Source organism: Taeniopygia guttata, chromosome 2, assembly GCF_048771995.1.
Source record: "Taeniopygia guttata chromosome 2, bTaeGut7.mat, whole genome shotgun sequence".
Lineage (NCBI taxonomy): Eukaryota > Metazoa > Chordata > Aves > Passeriformes > Estrildidae > Taeniopygia > Taeniopygia guttata.
In genome coordinates this window covers 129,815,545-129,842,611 of record NC_133026.1, presented here as the reverse complement: position 1 = coordinate 129,842,611, position 27,067 = coordinate 129,815,545, and the positions used below count along the sequence as shown (strand labels likewise).

General features: G+C 36.4%; 1 protein-coding gene across 5 annotated transcripts in view; it reads right to left on the bottom strand.

The window, feature by feature from the left end:
• The window catches only part of MATN2 (matrilin 2), a 68,162-nt gene that overhangs the window by 9,662 nt on the left and 31,433 nt on the right, over positions 1-27,067 (bottom strand). For 2 of the 5 annotated variants that reach the window (XM_030266456.4, XM_030266459.4), the window contains exons 5-22: positions 26,230-26,352; positions 20,544-20,666; positions 16,474-16,596; positions 12,447-12,569; positions 10,075-10,197; positions 9,092-9,214; positions 8,803-8,925; positions 8,292-8,414; positions 8,082-8,204; positions 7,749-7,871; positions 4,551-4,673; positions 4,334-4,456; positions 4,118-4,240; positions 3,846-3,968; positions 3,525-3,647; positions 3,266-3,388; positions 2,986-3,108; positions 606-1,019 (exon numbers count right to left, since the gene is read on the bottom strand). In XM_030266456.4, coding sequence (XP_030122316.4) covers positions 606-1,019; positions 2,986-3,108; positions 3,266-3,388; positions 3,525-3,647; positions 3,846-3,968; positions 4,118-4,240; positions 4,334-4,456; positions 4,551-4,673; positions 7,749-7,871; positions 8,082-8,204; positions 8,292-8,414; positions 8,803-8,925; positions 9,092-9,214; positions 10,075-10,197; positions 12,447-12,569; positions 16,474-16,596; positions 20,544-20,666; positions 26,230-26,352 — 2,505 coding nt within the window. The remainder of the gene's footprint in view (positions 1-605; positions 1,020-2,985; positions 3,109-3,265; positions 3,389-3,524; positions 3,648-3,845; positions 3,969-4,117; positions 4,241-4,333; positions 4,457-4,550; positions 4,674-7,748; positions 7,872-8,081; positions 8,205-8,291; positions 8,415-8,802; positions 8,926-9,091; positions 9,215-10,074; positions 10,198-12,446; positions 12,570-16,473; positions 16,597-20,543; positions 20,667-26,229; positions 26,353-27,067) is intronic. The other 3 variants (XM_072924845.1, XM_030266458.4, XM_072924846.1) reach the window with 3 other exon arrangements.

The window sequence follows — 27,067 nt, the reverse complement described above, 5'->3', positions numbered from 1 at the left end:
GCCCAAATATATTAGAAATTAAAAACCACCAATTTTCAGTCACATTTCAGCATATAGGCATGTAGAAACAGTAAGATAGCACTACAGTTGTATTCTTTACAAAAGAGTAATCTCCTTCCAGAACACCATTAATACTATAAAACTGGTTAAAAATAAAGAATATGCCCTATAAACAGAAATATAGCCAATTATTACTGTAGTATTTCTCACAAGAATAGATTGCTCTATTTTGAAGTGACAGCTTGGGATTTCTTTTATTGTTTTCCTACAACTTTTTATGAAGTTCCCGGTGTTCTCAGGTCTCTGTATCAAACGTCTACCCTTAGAGGATACGTTCAGAGCACTCAGGGCATGCCAGGTGGGTGGCACCACTACCTGTGGTGAGGCAGTCCCCATGAGTCCTGCTGTGGGGATGATGCACATGGATGGCAGCAAAGGCCCTTGTGAACACGAAGATCTGATGTGCAGGACAGTGGTCACTGTCACTGTACTGGCCAGACTGCTTTGGCAAACACCTCTCGATTAGCACTTCCAAACTGTTACTACATCTTATTCCTAACAGTATTTACCTTTTAGAATGAGACACCAAAAACATCTCCACTTACCACGTTGCTTTGCTCTGGTAGCCCACTCAGAGACTTCATCCTGGGCCCGTCCATCCGTAAACACAATGGAGATTCGAGGGACATTTGCTGAAAATGGTCTTGCTCCTTCTGTCTCTGTGAAGCTTCTCTCAGACATTTGCCTCAGCGCCAGTCCTGTCATGGAACCTCGGCCCATGTATTTCATTTGTGACACAGCTTTCTTCATGTCTTTGGCTGAGCTGAACTGCCTTAATGTAAACTCTGTACGAACCTCAGTGGAGTACTGAAGCAAACCAACTCGAGCAGCTTTGGGTGAAATCTCAAGTGTATCCAAGATTCCTGAGACAAATTGTTTTACAATTTCAAAATTATCCTCTCCAAGACTTTTTGATCCATCAATCACAAACACCAGGTCAATCGGGCCTTCAGTGCATCCTGTGAAATGAGCAACAGAGTGTACAGATCAAGAAAAAAACCTCACAAGGCTGGAAAAGGGATCTGGATACCCTGAAAAAAATTCAGGGATCATCTAAAGTAGCCTGGCTTGTCCTACTGTGCCAGTGTGTCTGAAGATGTTGTGTATAGCCTGTGCCAAAAGCTGAGTGGGCTTATGACTGAGAATTTTACAAAATTATAACTACAGTGAATATTTACTGAGACATTCTGCTTTGCAGAATACTCAGAATACTACAACTCTTAAAAATGCAGCAACAATCAGAAAATGTTTAGAATTACTCTTAAGTGGAGAGAACTGAAGAACATAGCTAGCACACAGAGTTGCCATCATTTTCTTCCAGAGATAAGGTTGTATGCTAACTTTGCATTTATTAAATTTGTCAACACTGAGAGACATGGAAGAGAATCATTGAAGCTGCATTTGTGTTGCATGATTTATAAAACAGTTTTAAAATTATTTAATTATTGAGAGGATCAGAATTGGCTAGATAAGGGGTTTTATGCTTGTGTCTACCAATTTTGTAATTTGAAGATATATATATTGCTGCAATTAATATTTTCTGCTTTATCCATTAGAGCTGGGAGTTTGTCAGAAGACAGGCAAATTTCTAAAATTTTTTACTTCCCATAATTTTTGGTAAATGCACATGCAAAAATCAGAGTAGTTTGCAGGCACTGGGCATCAATAATGAGATTAGGGAATTTAGAGATTGGAGAATGTCTTCCAAGCTGCAGACTGCTTCTGCCAGGTGGGTTGTTTTGGTATGTTTGTTTTTGGGTTTTGGTTTGTTTTTTTTTTCTGAAAAGGAATTGACTTCAGCAGACAGAGATTAGTGTGCTTCATGCAAAGGCTAGCTTCAGAGGTATTCAGCTCCCATTGGATCAATGTAGCTTCCAGGGAAAATATGCCATACTAAGGAATATAAGATTTATTTCTTAGTCTGGACCAAATAAACTTTGACCGCCACTCATCTCTGATCTTTGTACAGGGAGAATGCTGTAGGCACTACATAAAAGAGAACTGTGGAGCAGAAATCACTCTGCAGAAATTTCTGGAGATGTTTGTTACCAAGTCAAAGTACAAAAAAGGAATTTTCAGCTTTAAAGCCTGGGCTTTTCTTCTTAGAAAATATCTATTTTAAAACTGCTCAAGAGCTCCTTTCTGCAGTCATCTGAGAAAAAGACACCTCACATGTACTAAAGTGATGAAAATGCAATGAATATACATATAATACTACTGCATGGAAATGCAATGAATATACAAATCAATACTACTGCATAAGTCAAGAAAGGGCAGCAGTTCATGGTTCATGGTGTCAGTTAGGATTGTTACTGTACTTTTGGTAATCACAGTCTCCTCAACTAAGGCATTCATTTTTGGCAGAATAAATGTTTTTACTGAGTTCAAGTAGAGTTTCTCCCCCAAGTATTAAGAGATTATCAGATAAATGCATGTTATGTTGGAAGATAAGCAAATAAAATTAATAGGATTTTAAAATATAAATATAAATATTCACAGTACATGAACCTGATTAAAATGTACATTCCTTGATAATAAGATTCCCCTTTGGCTTTTTCCTGATGTTTCAAAAGAATTATTATTGTACTAAAACAACTCTTCCAATTTGCTCGATTTTTGCTTAGGAGAACATCAAGTTCATTGTTGGAGACATTTTCTGCCACATACATATGTCCTGGGGTTTCAAATATTATATCATGTTCGAAATGAGAGGTTATGACAGTGTTCAAAGCCAAGCTGGATTTGGCTTGGAGATACCTGGTATAGTAGAGGTGTCCTTGCCATCAGCAGGGAGATTGAACTAAGTGATCTTTAATAAGGTTCCTTCCAACCCAGACCATTATATGATTCTATAATCTTTTTGAAGTGAGGTCAAATGAGTTTAGAAGCAAAATAAACAAATATGTTATATATAAATATACTTACTTCTGCATGTTTTCTGATCCTCTTTTAGAACATATCCCTCCTGGCATTTGCAGATATAGGAATCACCATTGTTAACACAAGCATATTCACAACCATGGTCAACTGATTTACAGACATCTTTACCTAGGAAAAATTGAAGTATTTATCTGTACTCTATTTAACATTTTATAAATTCAAATACTCCAAACATGATATCTGAAGAACATACGACAAAGGAGTACAATATCTTTGTTCATTTATGTAGCAATGCCAGAGCTGACAGACATAATGAGTTACTCACTTCGACATGTTCTCCCATCTTGTCGCAGAACAAAGCCCTCATGGCACTGACAGCTGTATGAGTTGTTATTATTAATGCACACATGTTCACAGCCATGGTCAATGGATTTACACAGGTCTTTATCTGAGAATTGTTAAGAGAATCCCCTTATTAGACCATTTTTCAAATACAAAACTGTCATGAACAAGCTTTAAGGGAAAGTGTGTTATTTCTTTTAAGACTGAAAAACATATTCCCCATAAAAGTTTCAGCTACTCACTCCTGCATGTTTTCCTGTCTCGCCTCAATATAAATCCCTTGTGACACTGACACATGTATGAATCGCCAGTTGGAACACAGACATGTTCACAACCATGGGTGACTGTTTTGCAGACATTTTTACCTTGGAATAACGAAAATTGTATTTAGCACAGTTAGCTAAGTAAATAAATTTCACAAAATATAAAAAATTTGGCTATATTTTTTCATGAAGGAGCTCACTTATATGAAGCTGATTGTTATAAAGACACAAAAACCACACTAGTTGCATAGTGTGTTTCATTAACAGATCAAGAAGCACAAAACAGATTAAATAACTTACTCCTGCAAGTTTTTCCATCTTCTCTCAATATGAAGTCTTCATGACACTTGCAGACATAGGAATCACCAGTATTAACACAAATATGCTCACAGCCGTGGTCAACTGAGTTGCAAACATCTTTATCTGAGAAAAGTGGATGGGGTTTGTGAGTTGAGGCTTGTTATGGAGAGATGGTATCCTTTTTAAACCAGCCCAAATAGTTGGAATTCACAAACATACATGTGTGCACTCACACCCACACTTGAAAATCTCAAATAGCTCAGACTACTCACATCTACATGTCTTTCCATCTTCCTTCAGTATGAATTTTTCATGACACTGGCAGATGTAGGAATCTTCAGTATTCACACAAACTTGTTCACAGCCATGGTCAACCGAGTTGCAAATGTCCTTGTCTGCAAACAGGAGAGTTGGTAGTCAGCACAGATCAGCAGAGGCCTCCATTACTGTATGTGTAATTCATCCAATTAAGTTCCTGTGCCGCTTACTTCTGCAGGTTTTCCCATCTTCTCTCAGTAGGAACCCATCGTGGCATTTGCAGGTATATGAATCACCAGAATTAACACAAACATGTTCACAGCCATGGTTGACTGATTTGCAAATATCTTTATCTGAAAACAGATGACAGCTTTTGCTGGTTAGTGCATTTCTACACAAGCCCGAGATGTAGACAAAGAGTATATTGATAAAGATCAGACTACTTACTTCTGCAAGTTTTTCCATCTTCTTTTAGCAGGAATCCCTCCTGGCACTTACAAACAAATGAATCACCAGCACTAGCACACACATGTTCACAGCCATGGTTGACTGATTTGCAAATATCCTTGCCTGGGAATAGTTAGATAACATTTATGTGGCTTGTTAGTTAAAGTTTTTCTTTATAAATACAAAGACTGGGGGATCAATCCCATGAGCAAAAAAGATGGAAGCTTGCAAACTGAAAGTAAATCTCTTTCTAGTTTAATGATGGACATCTTAGCTTACATTGAGGATAGTATCTATTCTGTATTAGCTGACCAGGACTTCATCGTATGGACGGTCTCCAACTGAAAACAAACCATTTTAGAATTGATCTGACTAGATTAAGGAGGAGGAGGAGGATTTTACATTAAGAGAACTAAGAGTGAAATGAGGGAATAATTTAGTAGAGTCATGTAGCACAAATGCATGCTGGTAAAAACAAAACTAAGAAAAACACCACAGGACATGATTTAACCATAATTCTTAACATCCATATATCAGTGCCAAGAGTCTGCATAAACAAAACCTGAAAGAATAGGAACTACTTATTTAAGACTACAACAAAATCTGACTGGATTGCTGAAAATTGATGCAAGGACTTTTATGACTGCAATGTTAAACCACTTGGTTAAAACCTCTTCAAAAAGCATAGAAAGTGCAGAAGAAAGTGGAGCCATCTATCAACATTCCCCTTTTCTTCTTCATGCAACACAAAAGAAATATTAGTTTCTAATTGAGAACTACCTTTACACAAAAAGTACTTGGCTCTCTCCTGAGAGCCAAGTTCAACTTGTCTCTTGAGGTTTATATTTTTAGAAGAACTTCAACCTGTGCCAAATTTCACAGGGGTCTCCTGCTACCAAAATAAAAATTCTGAAAACTACTACATAGTTGCAATATTCTAAATCAAAAATAACTAAATTTAAAACATGGCAATCTAAACTAGATCCAGGCAGAGTGGATAAGGGAGAAATTACAACATAAGTAAAAATTAGCATCTGCTTATACACAGCTGTGTACAACAGAAACATTTGCTTATAAACAGAATAAAATACAAACCAGCAGCAGAATGGCTATTACTTCAGAAGGATGAATTTTTCATAACTGAAAGTAAGTACGAGGCAGACTATTTTGGGATGCAGGGGGAAATAATAATAGTAATAAAAACTATCAATGATTGCACTATTTAAGGTTATTTTACTAGACACCCCCAAAAATGTAGTCTCATTATCCAAAAAGAATGCCAGGGTAGTTAAAAATCTAGAAATTAAAGTTGAAAACAGCTATAAGATTTGAAAAATGACTAAAGAAAGGAACATTCACAGTGTTTACTGAATGGGAAAATATTTGGAATTTAAAACCAGTGAAATAATAAGATAAAGGACAAGGGGGTGCATGGCCAACCAAATAAAGAGTAGTATAAGTCCCTTGTTTAGATACTATTAGGAATAAAAGGCATTCTAACAGTATTATTAATTAATAGACAGAAAGGTAGAACTGCCAATCTTCATGCAGAAATATAAAACATTTTAGTGCATTCAGATCTGAACCTATGAAATAGATTACTGATGACTTTGTTGGAGTGAAGAGTTTCACACTGTGTGAAGTAGGTCACACAGCATCTACTGAACACACACACGTTTTTGAATCAGAAACTCCAGATAACTTGCAGCAGAGTTATCTGTTGATCTGTTATCAGTTGATCAACTCAACAGCAAAAGAGGTTTCTGAAGAATATCTTGGATGCTTAGAGTTAATTTTCAGTAATTTCTAGAACTCTGAGGAAGCCCCAAAACACTGAGCTGTCTCCATTCCCAGTGTATGTATACACACTGAGAAAAGTACCATGGTTCCAGTGCTTAAAAATATGAGTAGTTCACTGTAAGCCTGCCAGATTGACATTTATCCGAATTAAAATAATGCAACAGATAATGGGGAACTTGAGTCAGAGTAAAGTCAAAGAAACAGGAATAATATCAATTAACTTGGTGTTATGGAAAAATAAATCCTGGAAAAACTAAATAAATGTCTTTCTTAATTGCTGATGAGGCTGTTTCTTAAAGTTTATGCTGTTCATACAGTGGAGCATTCAAAAAGGCAGCAGTCTTGGTATTATTTTGATTAAAGAATCTACATTATATGGATTTACACTGGCTAGAAAGTGCTTCAGAACCAATTGTAGATGGGTGACTATTAAGTAGCTTTCTTTCTAAGAATTTGCCTTGCTTCTGGACTATTCAATATTTTTACGGACAGCCCAGAATAAGACACAAAATAATCACTAACAAAGTTCGTAGATTACTCCACTTCTGAGAGAAAAGCAAATAAATATAAAGCAGCTGCTGATATAAGGTAATGTGAATATTTTTGGATAACAGCAAATCATATGTATTTTAAAAGAGCAAGAATTAAGGATATACATTCAGAAACATTAGAAATGAAGGCTGTACTTACAGGACATGGGACACCTGTAATGCTGAGAATCCTAAATACCTTTTGATTATGGTAGATAACTAATTGAACATGAGTATTAGCAGAATATTTTGGTCAGAGACTAACACTATCTTTTGTCAAAAAAAAAAAAAAAGATAAATTATAAAAAAATTCAGGTAGATCCAAATAAGAATTAGATGGGTTATTGTTCCCCTGCCCTGGACCCTGCTGAATCTCCTATTAGAAGACTTTCTTTCGCTGTGGTGCATCCACAAGGATGCTGAAAAACAGTATAGGTTTTAGGGGAGCAAGAAGCAAGTTATAAAAAGATTAGAAAACACAAAAAGCCTGGAGGAGTTTAGTTTGCTTATAATTTACAAAAGAACATGCTAAGAGGTTACAAAACAAGTTAGGTCATGATCTGCATGAATATATACAGAAGAACACAGTGGTAATTAGAACTTCAACCCAGTACAGTAAAATGCAGCAACATCCTCTGCTCAAGATTAAAACTCAGTATATTTAATTTGGAAATTGAGTTCACAATTTAAAACCTACATTCAAACTTTAAAGTTGGCTGATTTTTCTGAAATGTAGCTTTGGTTCAAACAATCCTTAATTCAGACAAGTCTTATGATCTATAGAGAAAAATATTCCATTCTGGCTACCATGAACCAGTGAATAATATTCTAACAAGATAAAAATTAAATTTATTAATAAGCTACTTACTTCGGCATGTTTTCCCATCTTGCCTTAGTACAAATCCATCATGACACTGGCAAATGTATGAATCATCATTATTAACACAAAGATGTTCACAACCATGACTGACGGATTTGCAGATGTCTTTATCTAGGAATAATTTACATTTTATTTACTACAGTTTGATGAATAAGAACACTTCCAAAACTTTAAGGACTAACAGTAGTAAACTCCTAGTAAATACAGAATTTATTCTCCTTTTTGCAAGGAAAAATCTCCTATAAGAAGAACTGCCTCTAAATACTGTTTCTCCTGTAGATGTCTGAATATAAAAAATATAGTAACATTAAAATAACTTACTTTTACATGTTTTCTTATCGTCCCTCAATACAAAACCCTCATAGCACTGGCAAAGGTATGAACTATCAGTATTCACACAAATATGCTCACAGCCGTGGTCAACAGAATTACAAACATCTTTATCTGTTGAAAAATAAGATTGACATATTTAAAATATATCTACAAATGTGCAGATTATAAACCAAATCTGCTAAAGAGCAGGATACTTACTTCTACATGTTCTTTCATCTTCCCTTAGTGCAAATCCTTCATAACACTGGCAGATGTAGGACTCACCAGTATTAACACAAACATGTTCACAGCCATGGTGAACTGAACTGCAAATGTCTTTATCTGAGAACAGTTGTTGATATTTGGTTAAAGCACATCTACAGCAAATGTATCATGCAGGGAGAAGTAACAGCTTTCATTAGGTCTACTGATACCACTGGAATTAACAGGGTAAATTTTAGGCAAACACTTTTAACTCTTGGTACCTGAACATTTTTGAGTATTTTCTGTTTCCAGTCTGTCAGTTAATCTATTAAAAGACTATTTTTGTCACAGAGTCACTTACAAGCATTTGGAAGGTCTAAATGTATAAATATATAAATGCTACTCCTATATTATACATATGAAGACTACTCCTTTATTACAACAGTAAACTGTTGTATTTGTTTGAATGATTCTCAGATCTACATACTGTAAATAAAATTCTATGAGTAATTCTCAGAGTACTTACTTCTGCATGTTTTCCCATCTTCTCTCAGCAGAAAACCCTCATGACACTTGCAAACATAGGAGTCATCTTCATTAACACAAATATGCTCACAGCCATGGCTAACTGATTTGCAGATGTCCTGTCCTGGGAATGATTGATATAAATGTAGGTTTTGAATGAAAACATGTTAGAGCAATGTAGCTGTCAAAAGGAAGTTTGTTGCATCTTTTCCAGTAAGAAGTAAAAAATACCCCTTTTGTTCCTTGCCTGATGTACATGCAAAAGTGTTCAACAGATACCAGTCACTCACTTCTGCAGGTCTTGCCATCTTCTCTCAGTAGGAATCCTTCATGACACTTGCAGATGTAGGAATTGTCAGCATTAACACAAACATGCTCACAGCCATGGTTTACTGATTTGCAGACATTTTTACCTGGAAATAATTTAATATATAAAAAATTCTTAAGGCAGTATGTTCAAAGTTAACTTGCTTTTAGTGTATCCTAACTTTTTGAGATGGGCAGAATTTGTCTCTGTTTGCACAGAAAAACAGAAGAGGGTTAAGAAACCCCAGCTAAGAATAAGGAGCTTTTCATTCATCATGGTAATATCTGGATGCCTTTAAATTTTTTTTTTCTGTAAATATTTCTTAACAGCAGGTGTTGATATTGGATATTATGGGGATTGCAGTTACAAGACACTGAATGCCTGTGAGTTATTCCAATACTTATCCATGATTCTTCTTTAATCACTTGGTGACTTATGCTATAAAGTTGAGAAAAATTTGCTATAATTTTTTCCTTGATATCTGCCACTCATCATAAGTGTGTAATGTAGTCAAATTTGTAACACAATTATGATATTTCTGCAATCATCCTTATCCTGTTGGACATGTTGGACAAAATGAACTTTCCATTAATAATGTTACAAGCTTCATGCTGGGTAAGACTTTATAAACATTATCTATTTTTGCCTTGAAATTTTAGAAGAAAATCACAGTCATCTCAGCTAAACATCTCCCAGTATGTTTGGATCCACAACTGTCTAATTTCAGGGCTACTTTTTAAATGGCTCTGATGTTTAGGACGTGATTTAGGTGCCTAGAAGTATGCATTCAATATGATTTTTGATGCTTCAGCAAATTTGAGATATTGGCATACTGCTGGCAAATACGACACCAAAGGGGAAATACGACCTCTTGAAATCCTTGAACATTTAGGCAATCCAATCCCACCTTACAGATTTCTTCTATGTGTGTAATATTAGACTCCAAGTTGCTGAATAATAACTTACGTTTGCATGTTTTCCCATCGTTACGGAGCCTGTATCCTTCAAAACACTGACAAGTATAAGATCTGTCACCATTTACACACAAATGTTCACAGCCATGATCACTTAGAGCACAATGGTCAACTCCTGTAGGAGCAATCAAAATTATTTTAAAATTTAACCAATAATGACTCAATTATTTTTCATCTCTAGTGTTTGCATTCCATATAAGCAAGTAAATATAAATACAAAGAACTGCTTAAACAATAATTCAGTTTCTCATCTGATTATAAAGCTTCAATAAAATGTAATAGGTCCTAGTGAGGTCCTACTTTTCATTTTTTACTTTAAGCAGAGTTGAGAACTCATACTTTTCTGTGTTTAATGTAACTAAACAGAGTCTGGATTGGATTAAAGTGGATTTAAAAACCAAAATACTTTGGCAATGATTTTATATAAGACACTGGCAAAGACATAAAAGCTACCTTGTGAACATTCTTTAAATAGCCACTAAATGGTCTGAAGTGAAGGTTGCAGTCCCCAGAACTCACTTGTGGACCTGACCCAGTTCCCGTGGCAGCAAGAAGAAAACCTCTCGGATGTCAATGGGATTTGGCTTGAACTATTCAATATTTTACAAAGAATTGCAAATTACAAGTGTGTAATGTGGTACAAGTGTGTAGTGTGTATCAAATGTGGATCACTTTTCATCTCAAATTTCCCAAGTGTCTCGTCTCTGTCATATAAAGACATAGGGCTCCTGAGAGTTTGCAAGCAGGACTTGCTACTGTCTATAAAGCTTGTGTGTCTTGGCTATACATACTTAATTTTTTAGTAATGAGTTGTCAGAATACAGATTTGGTTACAATTCAGGTGTTCCCATAGCTTTCTTAAGATCCTTGAGCTAGTGTATATAAGACTAGAACATCCCAGATGTTTTCTCACTAGGACTGGTATATGTTAAATGATAATCCCTTCCATTCAACTTATCATTCAGGAAATTGCAAAGTGCCAAAACTCTGGTAGCCTAAAAATGTTCACGAGGTTTCAACATCTCATCTAGAGCTCAGGAATAGGACAAATATTTCCTAAATATATATGAGGACAGGGTTATGAGAAGAGCAGCTATTCAAAAAAGCTCAGTTTCATTGCACTCAGCACCATTTTCATAGAATCACAGAATATCCTGATTTGGGAGGGACTTGCTAGGACCAATCAAAGTCCTACTACTGGCCTTGCACAGGACAGCCCCAAAACTCACACCATCTGCCTGAGAATGTTATCCAAATTCTTCTTGAACTCTGCTGCTGATAGGTTTCCAAGTACAGCCTGGAGGAAAATAACTCAGGAATGAAAAATCATCTCTTGTTACTAGGAAGGAAAACTGATTTTCTGTTTGCAAGTTGATAAAACCCCATTATTTGTCTGTTTCTAAATTTTCAGTGGTACTGCAGATAAATATCTAAAGAATTGTTTTTAGTAGACTCTATTGTTGTTACATGTACACTAATCATACTTTTGTGTTACTGTCTGCCCCTTTCTAGAGAGTGCAGTGGCAGACAGAAGCAAAATCTGTCAAAGTATTGGATGGAGCTATGGAGGCAAATACAAGGATAAATAAAATACAAAAACAAATTGCCTTTGCTGATTTGCCTCACTTCTCTCTAGATAATTTTTGTGACTGAGGACTTGCAGTTTGACTTCTCTTAAAACTTTGTGCCTGAGAGCAAGAAAAAGGGCAAACTCTAGAGCTGCTCCAACACTCTACAAGCTTGAAAGATAATGTACCTCCAAAATGTGGAAAAAGTGGACAGAACACTCTCACCAAAGAGGTCCATAAAAAGTCAACAGGTAAAATGCACTCATAGTATTCTTTTTCTGTCACTTTCAATACATTATTTGTCCAGGGAAGGAGGCCATTCAACTGTGTAATTGTATAAATTCTCAATGATCATTAGATTTATAAAGAATGGAGAGCTGCCAGGACAACTGCTCACCTATTAAGGGTTCCCATGCTAAATGCAAAGCTCAGTGTGGGGCTCTCAGTTCTCCTCATGCCCCAGTTAAGGTGGGGCAGTGTGCCTTGGGGACATGGCTCTCCAGGTGACCTGTCAGACACATTTGTCATGTGACTGAAAAACTGTCCTCAAACCTGAGGATTAATAGGTCTCCCAAAACTTTTCTGAATATATGAGGACTAATAGTTATCTTGACAAGTATTCTTTCCTAAATACTTTTTCTGTTTCTGCTTTCAAATAATTATTGTAGTATTACTGAAATGCAGACTGTAAGAATAAATTGCAGACTGTAAGAATAAAGGTGAGTTCTTTTCCCTGTATGGAAACAAAAACCTTTCCCAAGGGAGATGAAATAAAGGTTGTTCTTGCAAGACTCACGTGAGCAGGTTTTTAGGTCCTCATTGATGACAAATCCTTCAGAGCATTGACAGACGTAGGAGTCACCTGTATTTAGGCACAGCTGCTCGCAGCCATGATTGCTTTCAGCACAGTGGTCCACTCCTATTGATTTGTGTTAATGATTGTAGAAATCACATTGATGTCTTAGATACATAAACTATAACACTGTAGTTAGTACATGATGCAAGGGAAAAAGATTGGTCCAGATTTTTACTTATGCAAGTATCCCCACCTACTTGAGTAACCTGAGTCAATTAACAACACCTAAGTGAAATTAATATATCAACCCCCCCTGGCATATAGCAAACTTGGTGAAGGGTAGATTTACTTTGCCAAAAATCCCAATGTGATTGAACTAACACAACGTGGAGAGAAGGGAGAATCCTGAAGCCCAGTCTCACCCACAGGTTTCACCCACAGAATGATCCTTCTTTAAAAAGCACGACTCTCTCATCTGTTCACCATTAAATTTTCACAGAAAATATGAGTATTAGTAATTTTTAAAATAGAAATTATGGCTTTCAGATTATTTAATAAAGATTAGATTCTTTTTTCAACAGGATAAGAAATCACCAATTTAAAACTTCAACCTGCCAACAGGTTCAAGCAGTTAAAGCCTCATGGGGGACAGACAGCAATTACGAGTGTGAGACTGTCTTAACATGTTCCATTTCTTTGATTTTCCTATTCCTATTCCAAGTAAGATAAAATGGAATATGTCTTTTAAGTCTTGTATGCAACTAGTTCTGTGAAAGGCAAAAGGTGGAGGAAGGGAGAGAGGTGTGAATTTGATTTAAAAAATACATTTCCTCACAGTGGACAGCAAAGCCGTAGGGTGAGATACATGCCCTTGCACATGGACTATGCAATTTGCTGACTCAGTGAGTATAGGAAAAGGACATTTTAGGAAAAAAGCTTTGAACTTCCTCATAGTATTTTGTGTGCTGTTTTTTTAATGGCTAGTTTTAGTTATATAGGCCTAAATCACTTTAGCTTAACTTGATCAAAAGTAGTGGAGTTCCCTCAGACACAAATATAGTCTCATGTCTCCTTTGCAAATAATTTACAGATGTGAACAGACATGTCAGCTGCAATTTGTTTACATTTTAAAAAATCTGTACTTAATGTTAAATCACTTAGTTTAAATATTTCTGTTTATTAGTTTATTTAACTAATAAGTGAGTAATATAAGCAACGAGTTTGCAGTAATTGGTCCAGATTTGCCATTATACACAGAGAGACAATGTAGGCTTGAACAAATGAAGCTGCAGTGTCAGTTTTTACTAGCTAAAGCAAGTTCCAGCTGGAACCTTCTCCTTTTTCCAAGAGTTCACATCATCATGAAGAGGCTTGTGTAACTTCTTAGAGCACAGAAAAATGTGGAAACAACAAAAAAAAATATTCTCTGTGAAAAATTACATCTGTTTGGCTCCATCTTTTCAATACAAACACCCACACCAACACGAATTTTTAACATTTAAATATTTGGGGCTCTCATACAGAATTTTGTAACACACTCTTTCAAAGAGTGCAGTAATCACAAAGGTGCTAATTACCAGGCTTTGGAAATCATTGTAACTGTAAATGTTGTAATAGTATGTGCTTTATTACATGTGTAAAAGAAAAAAATGCAAGCAGGGGAAAGGATGGGGAAGGCTCACTGCTTTTACAAACAAGGAATGACATAGGAGATATTAATTTTTAGAAATTCAACTTGAGATAGTCTAAAACTATAATTGTCAAAAGTAACTCATCCAGATCACCTTAAATATGCCTTTATCACAGTTTATTTAAAAATTATTATTCCCTGTCCTACCAAGTTTTTTAAAAACTTAAATGACTGAGTATTCTTTTGGAAAAGTATGTCGTAAGTACATCAAGGAAAAATGCTGTCAATATTTTAGGTGATATGCAAAATGGTTCTCTGCAATAAAACTCTTTTCTAAAACTGGGTGATGCCAAGTGGGCAGTGCTGTTGGGTTTCTCTGGGGCAATACCAATCCTTTGTTTAGCAACATTCTTCTGAAAAAGGACACTTCATTGAATGGATCACTGAAGGTGTAAACAGAGAAGAGACGGAGCTCTTCATATCCTCACACACCAGCATACAGCAGTATGAGGTGTGCAGGTTACACAGCCCAGAGCACTGTTATGGATGCTCAGCAGCAAACACTGCCTTTGTGTTAGACAGTGCCTCTGAGTGAAATGGCTGAACACATTTCCCAAGTTATTTGGATTGGAGAAAATGATGCTTTAGTTCTCAACTGGATCAGGGATCTCACAATAGCATTACTTCACTAGGCCTGGCTTCTGGTGGATTTTGCAGTAACATAGGTTTGCATGACTCAGAAACATCTCAAAAGGGACCCAGGAGTCTTTTCTCATTCTGTTCACACCTCTCCCTTGCAGCAAACTAAGTCACTGCAGCTCATGAGACACACTCACTGCTGCACGTATCACCACGGTGTTCTTGGGTGTATCTGGGATGACATTTGCACACAAACAACTCTTCCATGTTAACACATTCATGTTCACAGTCATGCTGACCTAAAGCACAGAAGTTTACTTCTGTGGAGAGAAAAACTGAAGCCAGCCATAAGGGCTTCTAAAGTAAAACAGCTTAGAAAACTCACTTTTCTTAAACAGCACTGTGCTTTGGACACCTACTAAAGCTGACAGTGAGATGAGGATCTGAGAGCAGACTGCAAACACTCAGCTATTTAAGGCTTCACTTTGACCCCCACAGATCTCCTCCTGTAGTCACCAGAAGTCCCATGTGGTGGTGAAGGAGGAATGCCTGGTCCTTGTCACCACTCACCTACTGTCCCTGATTTCTGAAAAGGGCATATATGAAAACATTCTGTTATACTTCACAAGCTTTGCTAACATGACCCTTGTTACAACAAGATTTGGAATAGGAGCCTAATCCTGGAAACATCACCGGATTTGCAGCCAAATCAAAGCTCCATAAGGAAAAATACCCCAAATGGGAATTACAATTTGCCTGTAATTTGCAATTACATCCTTGGCAATAAATATTTTATACAATGCTGTTCTTTGCTCTATTTGTTCTATTTGCTCTACCAAGGCTATTGAATCTACAAAAACCTGAATGTACTACAATACCATACAGATAATAAAAACCAGAATAGCATAGATTAGTGCAAAAGCAGCAGTTTGCAGACAAAAATGCTTTATGAGAACATATCTTTAAAACTGAACAAAAATACAGTTTCAAAACCAGATACACTTTATGAGTGTCTAGAAATAGAATTAGATTGCTCTAAACAAATTTATTATTCATAAAATATCAGTACATTTTTCTCTCCCCAACAACTGAGTCACGAGATCAGCCATTTCATTTTGCTGAATATATTCTCTCTAAACTTTAACACATTACAGTAAAAATCTGCTGTGATTTCAGGCCTCCAATCAAAAAGAGCTGTAACACTGTCTTTCTAAAGCAAGTGGCATATGTGACTGGTTTATAACACCAACATTGCTCATGCTGTTTTTACAATTTTTTTAGGCAACGGTGAAGCTTTGTGTGTGACTCTAAGTTGATTTTGATATCTGTGTCATCTGTTCAATACATTTCCAAGCTGATGAAATGTATCTGTCTTTGGCTAAACCAATTAGGTAAAACAAGGTGTTTTTTTTTTTTTAAATTTCAAAGCTGCTCATGTCTTTACAAGCCAAGGCCAGAAAGTTCAAATAAGTAATGAACTTATTTGAAATACTTTATTAAGTAATTTTGGTTCCTACATTAAGTCTCAGGTTTTCATAACAGTCTTCAAAAATGCCTAATATACAAATTAATCTAAAAAACAGAGAAATATATACTTTCCCAGCATGATTCATCCAGTTCAAATTCAAGTTTATAAAGAAACATTTGTTTCAAACTTAATTACAGAGAAAACTTCCATCCTTTCAGAAGGGAAACAATTCACTGCAGGTTCAAGAAATAAAAGCAGTTTAACTTTATTATGTCCAAAGGATTACTCACTTTTGCATGTTTTCTTATCTGGATTAAGTCTAAACCCTTCTTGGCACTGACAAAAATAGGAATCATCTGTATTAACGCATTCCTGTTCACAACCATGGTCCTGAAGAGAGCAATAGTCTGGTTCTAAACAACAAAAAGGTTTGTGTCAGTGAGTAATATAATTTCTCAGAAATAAGCTAGGTAAAAATGAGTTATTTTGTTTTCTTTTGCCTTTTTATTTCCTTAGGCACCATTTTGGTGTTTTACTATATTGTTTCAAACCATGAAAATAAAATTATTCTTTCTTTCCAAATATCTGCTATACTGATGTACACCTGACATATAGTACAATGAATTATTAGAGAATAGAAATAGTTAATATAATAGAGAAGTAAGAATCTTAAGAATTTCTTAAGATTTTGCAACTAAGCCTTATACATTGCCTCATCAAAATTGCCTCTACTCACTCAGAGCATGTTAGACAATGTGAAATAAACACACAAACATGCTTTTGTATGCTGTTCATTAGATCACAGCAGGAAAAACAGGTCATCAGGAGTGTGGACGTTTTTAACAGCTCTGAATGCTTGCTTCACAATTTTTCCATTTGAAATGCCCATGGAAGAGAAGATAAGCAGTCTAGCAACAGCTACCACTTGTGGAAAAAGTAACTTAGAAAGGATAGCGATTGTGCACTAAGCACTGAGATATTTCCCCTATAGAGTTTAGCATTATTGATGAAGTCAATGAACTTCAGTGTCAGTGCAGTTAATTTATATTAGTGAAAAATGCTACTAACCCCTCATCACTACTAAAAGTAGATAAACAAGTCACAAATTACATAAATCACACTTCAAAAAACATCCAGGCACTTTTGAACACCTCATTATATAACCTGAAAATTCAGAGGGTTTTATTATTCCCAGAAGTTAACTAATTATTCCCAGAGGTGATTTGCTTTCACAGGCAGGGACAGTTCTTTCCTTGGATTCATGGCAGGTTAATGGAATTGAGTCTTTATATATGATGAAAGCCGTTTGTGGTAATAAACCACCTATATTTTCAGAATAAATGAAGTGGAATGTGACTTCCTAAGAAAACTTGGAAGGACTATGTTATAATTTCTGAACAGCACTCTGTATATTAATTAACATTGATAACATTAATTAACATTTCCTTTACCAAAGCTTTTTTTGACAGCATATGCACATACATATATACATAACATGGAGATATCTTATCTGTTTACTAAAATGAAAGTTAGAAAATATATTTTTGTTCAAGAGGGCACTGAAGAGACAGAACCCATAAAGCCACATATGTGCACCAGAGGAATGCAGCTGTATGCCTTCTGGTCCTAAGCAGTGCTGTGGTGCATTTACCTGCTCAAATCCTTGCTCACTCAAGGAGAGATTTTCCTGGAAAACTGATTGTGAAGATGACCACAAGGCTGAAAAATATGTATGATCTTTGTTGAAACCTTGAGGCTATTCTGTTTCAGACACTAAAAACACACTTCACAGGGCTTCATTAACACAGCCCAGATTAAGGATATTAACAGAGCCCTGCCCAGCTACAAATTGTGTGAAACCAGAATTCAAATAGGCCTTTCATAAAGAGCAACAGTTGAGGCACAGCAGCACTCAGTACAAGCAGAAGCTGCCAACTGTCCTCTTGAGGGGAGCAGCAAGAGTGGCAGGAGTCTCCTTAATAATGGCTTGAATGTCCTCCACCTGCCTCACTGATAAACCAAATTTGCTGTGCTCTTCCAGCCATAGAGCATTCTGATGGTGTTGGCAAGGTTGGCTTCATGAGACTGCTCCTTGTGTTTCATTCTAAGAACTTTGGAATGGTTCCCAGAGAAAACATTTGTTACATATGCATGACCATACGGACAACACTTATATTTCCATGCATTTCTTTGTAGCCATGAGCATAAAGGCTTACTTTCTATTTTTGAAAGGGAAGTCAGGATTCTGAGACAATCACGAGCTCTCAGGAGTGGGCGCCTCAGGCCTGCTTGCTGATGCAGTGAATTGGTCTGGCATGGGTGTGAGTCTTGACTAGTTGGCCATCATCCCTGAGACTCAGTACATAAGCCAAATATGTAGAAATTTATGTTAGAAGTTTTGAAGTCCCAGACATTTTAAATCCAGTGATCTGTAGTTTGTTTGTTTGTTCGCATTGTTTATGCAGATGCAAACTCAGTGTGATTCATAACATGTGGGAACTAGGGCACACTTTTGCTCTGAAGAGCTCTCAGCTGTCTTGACTTTTGGGCATTAAGAGCTACAACAGTTCTTTCATTCATGCTTTAATTTATCCACAAGGCTCAGAGAATATCAAGTATAAGGAATAGTGGCTTAGTAGATCACTTACTGTGCTTATTTATGCCTAATATACTGTCTCAAGCAACAGATAGAGGATAGAGACAGGTCAAGCCCGAAATATTACTTTACCAGAATATTCCCTCAGGTGTCAACATTCTATGAATCATCGATTTAAATATGTTAAAATAATGCATACAGTTAGTCCATAAACTAAAAATCAATCAAGGCATATGAAATGTTTATGCAGTTTTAAGGACTTTCTTTGGTTCAAACTGGAGGAGAAAACACTGCTTAGACTCCAAATTCTTAAATCAAAGAAATTAATGAAAACTTGTGCTTGGGCAGCGAAAAGCACACTAAAATAAGATTTCAAATATATATGGACGTGGAAGTATAATTAACCAGACCTTAGCTGACAGACACTTGACAAATGGGAATGTTAATACAATCTACAAACTATGTTAATCACTACAAATACTCTGGCCTTTGAGAAGCAGAAATTTCATCTCACCTGACTCTGACCATCTAAAACTTATGTGTCTAGTCTGGCAAGTCATCCAGACTCCCTGTATATTCGAGGAAAATACAGGCACTTCCATAAGTTTGTGCCAGAACTGGGAACAATCACCTTTGAGAAGTGTATTTCTCTTTCCCTTAATGGTAAGAACACATGCACAGACTGGATTACATGTTTTCTTCCTAAATGTTCAATTTAAGTGGAATAGATATCAACCATAATACACAATATAAATACAGACTATAGGCTAACCAAGTCTCTCATCAGAAGGACTGAAATGCCCCTCAGTCTGGGAAAACACAGAAATGCAGTGCTATATTGATGCATTTTTTCAGAAAAAAGGTTTGACTATATTATTCAATTATATGGGAAAATTCACCACTGGCAGCAGCAGCAATCATCTAAAACTAATGGAGCTTGCCTGCTTACAGGCACAATAGTAATATTTCTATATCAAAGCCCACATTTATGAAGAAAGGTAACCAGGAGGGTACACTGAGGTTTTCCTTTGACATTTCCTGAAAAGGAGCTATGACATTAAACACTGTGGAGGTTTTAGCTTGTTTTTTCAATTATGGGAAGCCTTGGCATGAATATTTTCTGGTCTGTCATATCCCTTCCACTTCATATCCATTCCTAACTCCAGGAATTTTTGATCTTTTTAGCCTGGTATCAAATTTGACAAACAACAAACAAGAAAACCATGAAGTTACTATAAGCTGGTAGAAACATGGAAGCCTGGTAGAAGATACTGATATTGCCAGAACTTTGTGACACCATTAGAGAACTCACTCTGGAGAAAAATCCACAGAAAAACAGACTGCAATGTTTCTTCTGATTGGGAAACTACTCATTATTTTAGATCATATCACAAAGCAAACTGATTCTAAGTTGTCTTGCACAGACTTGTTTGTTTACCCAGCTAGAGAGATTATATACTAACTGAAAAAAAAAAAAAAAAAAGAATAATCAAAGAGAAACCCAAGGCAAAGCTTTAGCTTTTTGCTGTTGAAAAAGAGCTGTTTCATGTTAAAAGCTTCCTGTTCATAGGAGGGACCTTTATCCTTAGACCCTCCCCTCAAAACAACTTGCTCTGCTTTCAAGACCTTTGGCTTCCAGGGCACTGCTATGTTTTCTATACCTGATGCATTAGTCAGCATTCCCAGGATCAGTGGGAGGATTACTGCTGACAGCTGGAAGACAGAAGTATAAACTTTTCATAATTAAACTTTATCACGACTTACTTCCACAAGTTCTTTTGTCTGGATTTAAAATGAACCCTGGGTGGCATTTACAGTAATAGGAGTCCTTGGTGTTAACACATTCGTGTTGGCAACCATGGTTATCCAAAGCACAGTAGTCTACAACTGAAAAAGAACAAGACAAATATGTGCAATTAGGAAAAAAAATTAGAACTATTATGCATAGATATTATGGTTCTAGAGAAACAGAGTAGCTATAAAAAAAGGAAAAGCTGATGTAATTGCTGTCCTGAAAAGCTTGTCTGCAAAAAGTAGTGCACTCAAAACAACAGTTGGTAAATTAGATTTTAAATGAGTCCTGAATCATTTCTCAACTTTGAACATTTATCAGCTCCCAGATTGTCAGGAGCCTTCTCAACATGTTTTCTCAGATCTGGAAACCATGCCTCAGTGAGTAACTCTGTCCAGATGTTCACACTGTAGGCCAAGGCATAGAAAAGTTTGTTTGACTTAGTTCTGTCTTCTGTCTCTCAAGTCCCAGTCCTGGAATTGCTCTACTTTTCCTTAGCTCCCTCCCAGCTGTAGTAATTCTCAAGAGCTGTTCCTGTAGCCTGAGTATATAGGAGAATCTTGGCACTATCTTCTACACTGAGGCCTGTCACAGTACATTCATTCTCTCTGATGTGCTCCAGATTTGTTCTGTATGAAGCTGCTACAACTGCAAAGCCTGAGTGCTTCAGGCTGATATTCACCATAGATATTCTACTTATGCCTTTTGCGTGGAAAAAAGAAAGTCACAGGCAGTCCTGCCACCCATTTCATAAGTCTGGTCATTTATTACACAAATCCATATTTAAAATTTATATTGCCAAAGGGTAATAAAGAAATACTTCAGAGTTTGCTCTGTCAAGCCCATTCAAAGTTGCTAAAGAAATTAAAGGATTTTCAAAATTTCTTTGCAGGATAAGCTTCATCTTCACAACAAAAGTCTTAGAAGAAATTAAAGATAAGTCACAAAGCTGGTGCTCTGTCTGCAAAGAGCTCCCAGGCCTACATTAAGAAAGTGTGTACCTGATTCTTTCTGCAGAAGACAGTAATGTGCTTAGCTTCATACCAAGACAGGTTCCTCTTTGCCATCTGAGTACGTTTATTCATTACTTTATACTGCTGAAACGCACAAATTTCTTTAAGAGGCAGTAATTTGTTTTAATGCAATCAATTCTTTCTTCAATCATGCACACTCAGGTGTGCTACTATATTTAGGCAAGATCATCTAGTCAGGAAAGCAGATTCAATTACTTTGAAAGAGTTTCTTTTAACCCTTTAGAATATTTGCGTTGAATCAAGTCAAGTTACTTACTGGCTACCATATGATACCAATTTCCTGGCAAGAACCTTCCTATTTCCAGACTGAATCAATTAATATTAAAACCTATTTAGTGAATACATGTTTCAAGGATATAATGTATTGTACAATTAGCTTTCCTCTTAAATTAATTCTAACATGCACATTTTCAAGTGTTTAAAAGGCACATTAAGAAATAGGTAGGCCAAAGAATACATGCTATTTAGCATCATGCCTGGAAAATAGCCCATATGGATGTTTCTGTAAAGTTACCTCCTCCTCTGCATTTAAACCTTAATAAATTTAATTTCTACTGCAATACCTACAACTGCCCAACTTATGATTATAACAGTGAGACTAGAATATTCAGTTGGAAGAGACACACAATGACCATTTAGTCCAACTGCTTGACCAGTTCAGAGTTGGCTTTGTCCAAATGACTCTCACACACTGACAGGCTTGGAGCATCCACCGCCTGGATAAAGCCTGTTCCAGTGTTTGACCATCCTCTTGGTAAAGAAATGCTTCCTAATGTCCCGTCTAAACTTCCCCTGGCACAGCTTTGAACCATGCCCATATGTCCTCTCCCTGGGAGAAGAGCATATTTCTACAATGAGTCATGAGATACACATGAGAATGTGAAAACTTGAGAGTTCACTGTTTTGAATTTTATCTCATGTCTATTTAAATAAGAATTTTTTTCTAAATTATATATTCGTGTCCTTTTTAGTGAGCAAACTATTAATTCAGTTGTCATCTCTGCATATTTGTTCCACCTTGTTTTTCTCACTTGGTATTAGTAAGTGATGAGAACCACCTTTTACTTCCAGTTAGCAGTTCTGCACTCTGAGTGCTTACATTGTCCTCTCTGAACCATGGACTCACCTTTCTCATAAGGGGTTGTTTTAGCCCTAGGATGTTTATAGAGGTTATTCAGGCTTGGGGGGGATGAAGGAAGTTAAGGAGAAGGGTAGGAGAAAAAGGTGTAAAGCAAGTAAATGCATCAGGAGAATATAAAAGAATGTGAGGGAAGAACAGAGCAGACTCAGGGAAGACTCATAAGAACCTAAGAAGCAGCCAAAAAAATCCAGCAGTGCCAGGACTGCAGAGAGGTGCCAGAAGCCAAACTCCTGCCAGGAAAAGGGGAACCAAGCCCAGCAACTGCAACAAGATGGATATAGTCTAGCACTAGTGCCAGGAAAGAGAGGACACCATGTCCAGCAACACCAAGGTGGAGAGACTGAGTGTCCAGCAGCATGATGGAGAAAGCTCATTACCAGAAAGCTTCAACTGACAGAACTTTGTCCATGTGAAAAACAGCTCAAAAAAGGCAAAGTGATAGTGCCCTGCCAGCCAGATTTACCTCTGAGCAGACATTTTCAAGTATTGTTTAGCCTATAAATTAGTTCATAAACTGTGCATTGCAAACTCTCAGAGTGGTTGGTTGTTCAGCGGTCAGCTTGAATGGATACTTGTGAGTTCTGGCTGTGAGATTTCATATAATTATTGCCCTTCAGGTAACTGGCTGGCACATGTCAATAAAGCAATTAGTATCACCACTGATCCTTAAATTAGCCCATCATAAAAATTTAATAAACATGCCTATGAAATGAAGTTTTGACAGTTTCACATTTGCTTTTGCTGTAGTTAAAACTTTAGAAGTCTTAGATATCTTAGATGGGAACCTTTGACTCTTTCCAAGAAAAAGTCATTCCCTTTCAGAGAATGAAATTCTCTTTTCATTCTCTGAAAGGGGAGGAGGGATTAACCTTAATGAAGTCACTGCTTTTTGCAAAATTGTTATTATTCTCAGTGGTCTCTAGTATATGTGTACATAAAGATATTTCTTTGTATCCTGCTCATTTGATAATAAATACTTCACATAAAGGAAGGCTTAACTAGCTTAGAAGTAATGAAGACTGAGAGTTATCACTACTGATTCAGTACTGCACATAGCCTCCCAAAAAAATTTTCCAGGAAGGATGATTATTCATTGGTGATCACATCTGCAGAAGCTGTACATTCTTAGTAGTAGAATATTCCTCAAAAATCTCAAATTGTTCAAACCTGAAAAGTCAAATTCTGGAGGCTGACAATAGGATTTGCAGACAAATTAGCATCAAATTACCCAGACAATCTTTTCCTGTTCAAGAAATGTAGAGAAACTAAGTTCAGCATAGACCAAATATAATTAATATACATTGAACCATTCTTGCACATTAGTAAGAAATTTAAAAGTTAAGTGGCCAAATATGCAACTGAAAAAGAAAAATAAAAAATAGAGATCTTAACAGTGTGCTTTAAAATCCCAATTAATACTGCTAATTATTGCAGTGGTATGAATAGTATGTATTCATGTTTTGCTGCTAAAAGGTAAAAATTAATAGAAATGGAGAAGAAAAACTGCTATAAAAGATGAGACAGTGAACCCAGGCATGCTGTATTTTGAAAAGAATTGAAAAGACAATTTGAAATCTTTAACAATTGTGCTTATAATATGTGTATATTTCTTCAAGAAAAAGAGAGTCAGTGAGGAGGTAGGAAAAAAAGTCAAAGATGCATTACGCCTCCAAACAGCACTTTCCCCAGACTCTGCAGATAAGGTATTAACAGACAAAAAAAATGAATACCAATGCAAGGAATTTAGTAAGTGGCATAGAAATATTTTGAAGTTTTAAATAACAAAAATAGACTTTGTATTTATTACAAAAGATAATATTAGACTTGACATACAAAGAATTTCACCAGAATGAAAGCTCTGGTAGCTACCTTCCTGGTAAGGATATCTTGGTCTGTCACAGATCTTCAACTTAATAGAAAATATTAACAACAGCTGATGACACTAAGCATGAATATTTTGGACTAGAATATATGGTACAAAAGAACTGGGGATGTAAGAAGTTTCCAACAGAAGTCACAGATTTTCTGCCTCAGGATATAGTCAAATAAAGAGCAGAGAAGTATATCCTTTATCCTAATACAAGTAAAGGTCAAGAGGGTCAGCTAAGGTTACTAGGTGAATGTTAGATATAGAAATTTGGGCCAGAACATAAAAACTTGCCTAAATAACCAGTATTATCTGCATTTTCAGAACAATTTGTCTTCAAAAAACAGGCTTTTCAAATGGTATATGAGTGGCCAAATTATGCTGGAGACAAATTATATTGAGACCTTTAAATATTCCTATACTGAAATCATAAAGCTATAAGTAAAGGAAACATTTCTGATGATCAAGCACAGAGTGAATATTCTTCAAAATCTCATGTTATTCCAGGCCTAAAAAACCTCAAAACCTTGTTTGTGAGTCCTGTGTGAAGCTACATGAATAAAGTTCCACGAATTGTCACCTATATTGCATCTCAAAACAGGGTTATCCTGCAAGCCAATAGCTCTTTGAAGGTAGTAAGAGTTGGAATGGTCTTAAAATGACAAGAAATAGTAGGGTGTTGCAGAAAAGCATTGTGGTGGCCTGTGGCAGATTTGAGGCTAAGGATTGACTTGGATTCATTTCCATGGGACTTCAATTTGTGTTTGAAATTAAGCATGTATCTAAGTGCTTGCCTGAAGAGAATATCTAACAAATAATATAATTTTTTATCCAGATCTCCCTAGGGCTTTTTGCAGTGGAAACCAGAAGACAGCATTTTCTCACAATGTAGCATGGAATGAAAAGTTTACAAGAATAGGTACATTGGCTTGTAAAAGAGATTATACTATAAGCATTTACCACACATAAACAGAGAAGAAGACTGAGATATTTACAGAGTAATAGAGAGGGAAGTACGTTTTGTGCTAAAGAATTATTGTACCATATTTCCACACTCTCTCTTTTGAGCTGTAATTCTTGGAATTGATATTTACTTCCACACTGCCCGCAGTGAAAATTAAAGGCACATAGTGGATGGGTTCCTAAAGTGGCTAAACTTTCTTAAAGTCACCTTTTCAAAAAGGGGATGAAATCTCTCCTCACGTCACCATAAGGTCAAGTGAAAAAACATCAAGAAATTGTCCCTTTTCAAGTTTTTCTGTGCATAACTTCTGTCTGAAGACGAGCTACTGAGTTTGTCCACCTTTGATTTTTAATGGCCACATATGTCATTGCCAATGCATTGCTAGCCACCTACATGGATCTTGAATAAAACATCGGGTGTGCCATTTCAAAATGGAAAATTACTTTCTGTGTGAAATTGGTTGGAACAATTTTCCCAAGACACCATTCATTGTCAGTAAAGACCTACAAACATGTCAATTATGTGTGCTTTCTTATCTACCACTCATACAGGAGTACATAATTGTCTATGGCTGAAGTGGATACTCATTTATATTGAACTTTGCTTTGGTTCGTGTCAAGAGATAAATGTGAATTGCTGAATTCATACTCACCAACACAACTCTTGCCATTTGCATCAAGCTCATACCCGTCATAACATTGACAGACGTAGGACCCCAGTGTGTTCACACAAATCTGCTCACAGGCGTGTTTCTCCACAGCACAAAGGTCCTGAGCTACAACACATAATTGCATGAGTATGACCTTCTTTGACCTTCTACAATGCACAGGTAGACCATAGATCAAAGTAAATTTCAGGAAACTATGAACAGCTCTTTACAGATGAGCTCATTTTAACACAGATCATGCCAATGTTCTGTCAAACAGTGAAAGACAATAGGATCAGTCACTCAATGCTGAGGCACTCATTCATTCAGCTGATGGCAAAGACTATTAATGGACCAATGATGCCTAGTAGAGCTCCTTGATGTATGTTTCCCTAAAATGTTCAAAGCACATTTTTCAGGGATTTTTTAAAAAAGATTAAAGTAATTGTGCTTATTTGTGTATTTCTGGGGTTTTATTTTGCATAACCAGATAAATGATGATGAGGCTGGAGAGGGAAAGAAAAGGAAAACACAATAGTAAAAAACATGGGGATATTTAATTTCTGAGTTTTAGAATTTTTCAGTTTTATGCAAGATACCACCTCAAGTTACCCCTCCCATGCGAAAGATCTCAAAAAAATGACCATGACAAATGAGGTCAGTTCAGCACCTAGCCAAATAAAGCACACTGGGCTTTCTTTTCAACAGACCAAAGATTTATGAGAACCCCAAGTTTCCCCAGCGAAAGCTCTGGAAGACAGAGTACTTTGTGTTGCTCAAAGACTGCTCAACACATAATGGTCATTTACAGCTACAAAATAGGCTTTTGGAACACGTTTGAGGA